This window comes from Poecilia reticulata, linkage group LG1 (assembly GCF_000633615.1).
Source record: "Poecilia reticulata strain Guanapo linkage group LG1, Guppy_female_1.0+MT, whole genome shotgun sequence".
Taxonomy (NCBI): Eukaryota; Metazoa; Chordata; class Actinopteri; order Cyprinodontiformes; family Poeciliidae; genus Poecilia; species Poecilia reticulata.
Window position 1 is genome coordinate 32,233,573 of NC_024331.1, and position 7,306 is coordinate 32,240,878.

The 7,306-nt window shown below is 42.0% G+C and overlaps 1 protein-coding gene across 2 annotated transcripts in view; it reads right to left on the bottom strand.

Annotated features, from left to right (window-relative positions):
• Positions 1-233: 233 nt before the first annotated feature.
• The window catches only part of neurl1aa (neuralized E3 ubiquitin protein ligase 1Aa), a 64,860-nt gene continuing 57,787 nt past the window's right edge, over positions 234-7,306 (bottom strand). For both annotated transcript variants that reach the window (XM_008422224.2, XM_008422239.2), the window contains exons 5-6: positions 4,254-4,403; positions 234-3,698 (exon numbers count right to left, since the gene is read on the bottom strand). In XM_008422224.2, the coding sequence (XP_008420446.1) occupies positions 3,457-3,698; positions 4,254-4,403 (392 nt within the window). In that variant the 3' untranslated portion in view covers positions 234-3,456. The remainder of the gene's footprint in view (positions 3,699-4,253; positions 4,404-7,306) is intronic.

Sequence of the window (7,306 nt, forward strand, 5' to 3'; positions counted from 1 at the left end):
ATGTCCTGTTTTGGTCTTGTTTGAATTAAAGTTGTTTAAAAAAACAGACATGGAGTCGTCACCCCTTCAAAATAAAGGCATGAAATCCACTAAGTGTTTTCAAAGTTAGGAAACATGAACAAATTATTTCATTGACTTCCCCTCTACCATCGCCAAACTACAAGCACAGAATGAAAGAGAAATTGATGCATGTTACTTTCTACTGATAGTATTTTAATAATGAATCAAAAACGTTTGGTTCAAACACATCTGGAAAGTTTATTAGCCACAATCATCCAACTCACACTGCTGCTTTAAATGAAGAAACAAAATACAGATTTCTGTGTCACCAAACAGAGCATATACGTCGTTTTTCCAGCTTCCTGCAGGAACGCCAGCAGCGTTCCACTCAGAAGTTCGTTTGGTCCCAATGTTCAGTCTGGGTGAACAAAAGGAGGGTTTCATCTCAGGCGTGACGCGAGATTTAAAGAAAGAAAGTGTAAATGTGCAGCCGTGTGAGTAAGCCGAGCGCCATCAACATCAAATAGATGCAGGGAAAAAAAAGCACACACACATGAACCAAAGCAGTCCACACGTCAGTGATGGACAAATAAATATTACATTACAGGTTCATAACATTCAAGGAGCGTCTTGAGTTCTGTGCCTGAAGGATAAGAAAAACAGCATCACACTGAAAGTATAAAATCATTTACAAGTCAATGTCTGACAGACAGACTGCAGGTTGGGGATTTATTCCAAAAAGTAACAAACAGAGGGCAGCTTTTTGATTTGGTCTGCACAGAGTAAGGAGAGAGCAACGCTGGCCTAAACACTTACAAGATTACAATCAGTAGCCTCATAAAGTGACGTTTCCATTACTATACACTGATATAATAAGTGCTATAAACACAGAGGCGGGGAGTGAGGGTCCCTAATGCGGCTAAATAAACACCGTAAATTACAGCAAACACCTGAAATCGGGTTTTGATTGTACTGCAAACGTCTCCACAGCATCAGGTACAAACAAACACATTTCTGATCTCATGGTTTCAATAAAGAAGAAAAGAAGGAGAAATCTTAGGAGCAAACGTAAAAATAAAAACACAAAAAGGTGGTTCTTTTTCCTCAGTTTAAGTGAATACATTTCTTTAAACTTATAAATTAACATTCAGATGTTGGGTTAACACTTAAAGCAGTAGCGAATTCAAACCAGAGCGTTGGAGGAGGGCGAGCGAAACGTCCCGGCGGCAGCAGCAAAACTCAGAGCCGTTAATTCATCATCTACAAACGGATAGGGCTACGTTCAGAGCACCGCCTTTCCTCTCACTCTTACATGCTAGAACTTCGAATCTTCTGGTCCCAGATGACCTTTGACCTCTACCACATTACGGTCGTCTGGAGGAGAAAAGGTGAACCGAAGTTTAAAAGCTGTGTGTGATGAGCACAGATGATCCAACAGCTGGCAGAACCACTTTGACGTTAACTTCTGCACGTCTCGGTTTCACTACAGCACCGCATCAGGTTGAGGTCTGGACTTTGACTAGGTCATTGTAAAACCTGGATTCTTCTGTTTTTCAGCCGTTCTGTCACATTTTGGATGGAGTGTCAGCCTCAGTTTGAGTCCAGAACACTTTTAAATGCAGAGGAGTTCATGACGTCTCCACGTTGGTCTCATCCGTCCAGAGGACGTTGGTCCAGACGTCTTTCCTTCAGCTGCTCCAGCCGTGACGTACCGAGGTTTTTTTAATTGTCCTGTTATGAAGCAGCTCGCTGACTGCAGCCTGTAGACTCTGAGACGGCGCCCTTCAATGTTTTGTCATTTCTTTGACCTTTGGACCGTCGCGGGGTGGACACCGGGACGGCAGCTGCCCTAAACGTTGTCCGCTTGAAAAATGTTTCTCTCTGCAGAATGAAACGGTTTGGAGATGATCTAACAGTCGCTCTAAAGCAAGGGTGGGCAACTCCAGGCCTCAAGGGCCGGTCTCCTGCAACTTTTAGACGTGTCTCTACTTCAACACACACCTGAGTCGAATAATGAAGTCGTTAGCAGGACTCTGGAGAACCAGACTGCACTTAGGAGGTGATTCAGCTGTTGGATTCAAGCGTGTTGGACCAGGGAGGCGTCTAAGAGCTGCAGGACTCCGGCCCTCCAGGACCAGGATTGCCCACCCCTGCTCTAAAGTCACCGGCTGATTTCCAGAGCTGATGTCTTTCCATCCTTTGTTCTAAAAATCTGTAAAAACTCCAGAGCAACAAAAGTCCCAGGTTTTTTGGAAGAGTTCATGGCTGCATCTGATCAACAACTTTCCTTCTTTCCACCTACACACAACGTTTCCATTTTGGTGGGAGGTTGTTTTTATGCAGATTTAAGACTTTCTACAGAATGGATGATCATTTGTTTCCTGAGCTGGTAAACCTTGGAATTATTACTACATTTTCTTTTTACAATAAATATAAATTATATACTAAAAAAATTCAGGGCTATAAATCATTGAAATATTTAAAGAAATAATCAATTTGAACTTTTCTTTTGTCCTTCCACTAAACTTTCAGTAAAGGATCTCTGCTGCTGATGAAACTTCTGTCACAAAGTGTATCTTACATCTAAAATATTCAACAAGGAAAATGGGTTTCTACAAAAATAGTTAGATTTGGTGTGCTTTTAGTTTCTCCTCTGAGTGAACAGCTGTGGCAGTCTGAGCCACACAGCAGCATCGTTTGGTTCTCCATCGGGGTTTTTGGAACACAGAACAGGTTCTGTGCGTTAAGGCAGGAGGCTGATGGCAACAATCCTTTAACTCTTGGGATGGGAGGATTCTTTATATTCAACACTCACAGTGTGTCAGGCAGATCTTTATAGGTAGAATTTGGATAAAAATTGTATTCAGAAATGGCAGCTGGTCCTGAGGAGTAACCAAATAACTGTTTGTGTTTTCTGTAAGAAATCAGAGCTGCAGATTTTGCAGGTTTGAGATTGTTTCAGCAGATGAGTCTCAATAAATGCTGATTTCAGTGCAACACACCACACTGCAGAGCAAGCAGCTAGCTAGCACGACAATAGAGCTACTGACGATTTGAAATAAAACTACCATCAAGGTACGTTAGATTATACGAGTACAAGAGAGGTTACAATCCTACTGGAGACTCAGCACCGCTGGGCGTCTCCAACACCGAATGTCACGATAAAGCAGCCGAGCTGCGCCCAGTAGCACACAGACACAAGTTGTGACGTACTGAGGATGACGTGCAGCAGGCGTGCTTCGCCACGCAGAGCGTCAGTCAACATGTGGAGGAGCCGTCAACACATCCAGCCCCAAAGTGGCTCGGTAGTTTCAGCACAAACAGGCCCAAATCACAGCCAAAGGCTCCAAGACCAGATGAGTTCAGCTTCTTCCTCACTGGAAGCTTTCTCCAATCCCAGAGGAGGAAAACAAAGTCCCTGAACGTCACCGACTGTTGGTCAGACTGAGGCGCTCTTTACGTGCTGCGATACGTCTTGATGATGTCTTTGATCTGTCTCCTGCAGATGGGACAGCAGGCGTTGGACATCTTCTTCAGCTTGAGGCCGCAGGCGTAGCAGAGACACATGTGTCCGCAGGTGTAGATGACCGAGTCCACGGCGTTCTCGTAGCAGATGGAGCACTCGTCGGCCCACGGGCCTTGGCCCGACGGGAACGTGGGAGACTTGGGGAGGCTGACCGGGGAGCTGGGCGTCGTTCCTGCAGCGACAGCACAAAGGAACCAACATCGTCACATTTTATTTATATGTTATTTTATATTTTTCTATTATAATTGTGATTAATTAGTTACAAACCCTGCAATAAACTTGGTTAAAATTTTGCTTGACGTTAATGGAAAATCATGTGTGATAATTTTCTTTCAACTTCACAAACATGGAACAATTTGTTGATAAATTCTCTATGAAAATACTAATGATTTGATTTTTGCTTCATCACGTATTAAAGTTTAAGGGCGTGTAAACAGCAGTTTTTCTTTTCTTTTCTCCCAGTCCTGTTTTCCTTTGCTTTGGGTTCTGTTGGGACATCTAGTGGTTACTGGAAGGAACAACAAAAATACCATGAAAGTGTAAATCAGACACTGAATGGGACTTGGATGTGGATCTGTCAGTGAATAAGCTTCATGTGACAAACGGCACATATCAAACATTTTCCTGAGACGGTGATGCTCTGGAGCTGCAGCGGGATCAAATCTCTCCATCTCAAAAACACATTTCCATGTTCTCCTGTGGGGCAGCAGGTTCTGGGCCGACTTACCTCCGGCTGAGCTGCAGTAGGCGGCCGAACACAAGCCTCCGTTCAGGACCGGGTCGGAGACGCCGCTCCCCAGGGCGCTGGGCGTGTGTGGGGAGGAGGAGGGCGAGCTGGGGTTGGACGTGGCCCGTGGGTCCCCGACGTGGGTGGAGCCTAGTGAAACAGAGCGCATGAATTCCTTTAGATCAGTGGTGTCAAACTCAATTGTATTTTGGGCCGAATCAAAAATCTGAATGTTCTTAAAGGGCCGGTTGCACCAGAATCTATTGATAAAACCAATAAAACTGTTAAAATATCAATAAATAGCTGTTCCTCCAGGATTTGTGATTATTTTAGTGTTTATTTTTGCAATCAAAATGACAGATTTTGTGGTGAATATTAAATATTTGTAATCGTTATTCTTTTACAATATTTACACTAATGTATGATGTCAAATGTGACTATCACTCGTCGTATCAGTTACGGATTCAACGTTTTTGACCAATTTTGAGAAAATTAGCAGTAAAATCAGGAAAAAATTTGGAAATTTGTTGATTTTGTGTTATTTTTGCAGATTTGTGAAAAACTGGAAGGACTTATTGATGTAATTTGGAGTCCAGAGGGCCACATAAAAAGATGCGGCGGGCCAGATTTGGCCCCCGGGCCTTGAGTTTGACACCTGTGCTTTAGATGGAGGAAATCTGTCTTTGATTGGTTGTTTCCGCTGGAAACCAAGACGGTTTTCACCAGGACAGCAACAATAGTGCCGGAGGAGGTCAGGTAGAAAAAGTAAAGGTGTGTTCAACCTTTAATGACTAAATATTAACAAAGTACAGAAACAATAAATACAGCTGAATGTTACTGGTGGCATTAATTCTCATTTACAGTCGGGTTCATGGCCGACTCTCGCTGTTCAGTCCTGCCTCCATAATCAACCCTGACAGTCTCAGATTGATGCACACCTACAGTTGCTTCTATTGGCTTCCATTTGTAAAGTTACACAGTCAGAAAGTAACAGCAAATTAACTATAATAATAATAATTTGGATTATTTAGCTTGTCATAAAAAATTGGGATTCATTTTTAAAGTCATATTTTCAACACGTTCAAAATTAAATATTTCATTAGCAAACTACATATCTCACTTCAAACTGAATATTTAGTAAGCAAGTTAAACATTTAGCAAGCTAGCTAAATATTTAGTTTGGGCCTAGATATGTAGTTTGTAAGCTAAATATTTTTCTTTCTTGATGCATATTTAATTTGAAAATGAGAGCTTTATAAAAGAATATATAAAATAGTGAAAGCATGACTATAAACACATTTATTATCTTATGACAGGCCAAATAACTCAGATTATGGCTGTTGACTTTTGCCTGTATAACTCTACAAACGCGCCTCAAGCTTCTCCTCGTTCATCGTCGATGTTTTTCCACCTGCATCATTAGACATGAACATTGTACAGCAGCAAACTCACAACTTCTGAGAACAATTCATTCATCTCAATTCCTCTGGACAATAATTTTAGCACAACATTTCTAATTAATTATTTTCCATGTCTAAGGCTCAGAGAGCGGTGCTGTTGCTCTGCAGCAGCGAGGCTCTTTGGTCTTTTTGCAAGAAGTTTTTATGCAGCTGCTGTTTTTGCTTCACCTCTCGTACAGCAGCACGGATCCTGAACAAAAGCAGTATTTACATTTTCCCAGCAGTCGAAGCGTTGCAGCCATGAAAGCAGAAAGAAAAGAAATTCCAGCACATTTATCACTGTAGAGGACCAGGCGCAGTCAGGAGTCGGCCAGCATCCACACTCATTTTATTTTACACAGAGGAGACAAATGGGAATTCCGAGTGCAATAGGGAACACATGCTGGAATGCCAGCGACGTTTGGAAAGCCGGGAGGCGGCAGAATGACAACGAGGATGTAAGAGGCGAAACTTTGCTGCTTTAAAAAAACCTGGTAAACGTTGTTGAGTGTCGGGAATCTGATCCCAGGATGATCGTTTACCTCCGTTCACATTCACTGTTTTCACATTTCACCAGACCAATAAGAATCAAAAACAATTACAGATGTATGCGGTTTTTATTTTATACATTTTTAATTTTACACAAATATTTTCTCATTTTTAAAGGGTTATTTCCACTTATGTCATTTAAGTATTTTTTCCTCACTTATTTTTATTTTTGCTTGCACATTTTTCTCCATTTTGTTTCCATTTGAAGATGCCCGTTTCCTACCTGTGATGAAAAATCTGTCAATCATCTTATCCATGTAAGACAAAGACATTTTATTTTTACTTAAAGCAGAAACCAGGAGGCATTAAAAGGACCCAGTTTGGTGAATCCTGTTAGAATTAGATCCTACAGAAGGATCTGTTAAATGTCTGCAGCTTCCTTAGTTTGGCTGGAATTAACCTGAGGCAACAGGTCTGATAAATCTTCAGTTTGCTTCTTTTCCAGCTCTTAATGTCCCTCAGTAGCTGTAAACATCTCCTAATATCGCTCTTTCCAGCAGACGTGTTAAAAACCAACATTAGGGTCAGCCAGAGGGGGCGTTGTTTGTTAAATGGCCGTTTGGACCTTTATTCTTCTCCAAATCGTCTAATAAACAAAGAATTTAATTTAAACAATAAACTACTCCAGATAGCGACACTAATCACTTATCTCTCTCTGCCCTGATATTTACGCCGGCTTCCAATCACAGCAGGGCTGGAAAACAGAATCTGCTTCATGCATTTAAATGCAAATCAGACGATCCACAGAGCGAGGATCTAATCATCCACAAAGCGTTCCCATCAAACACTTTGCTGCTTCGCCACTTAAGTACAGATTACTTTAATTACCCTCCCTGAAGCCCCCTGTCAAAAAACTCAGATTAACAGTGGAAATCAGCTGCTGTGCATTTCAGGTACAGAAGCAGAAACCGCTCCGTTTCCTCTGGACTTGCTGCTGATGCATGTTTGAAGGTCTGCTGGTTCCTCTGGACGGTAACAAAAAACATCAGATCCAAACTCAGTAATCTGCAGATGGACCAATCTGAACAGAGCCATCACACACACACACACACACACACACACACA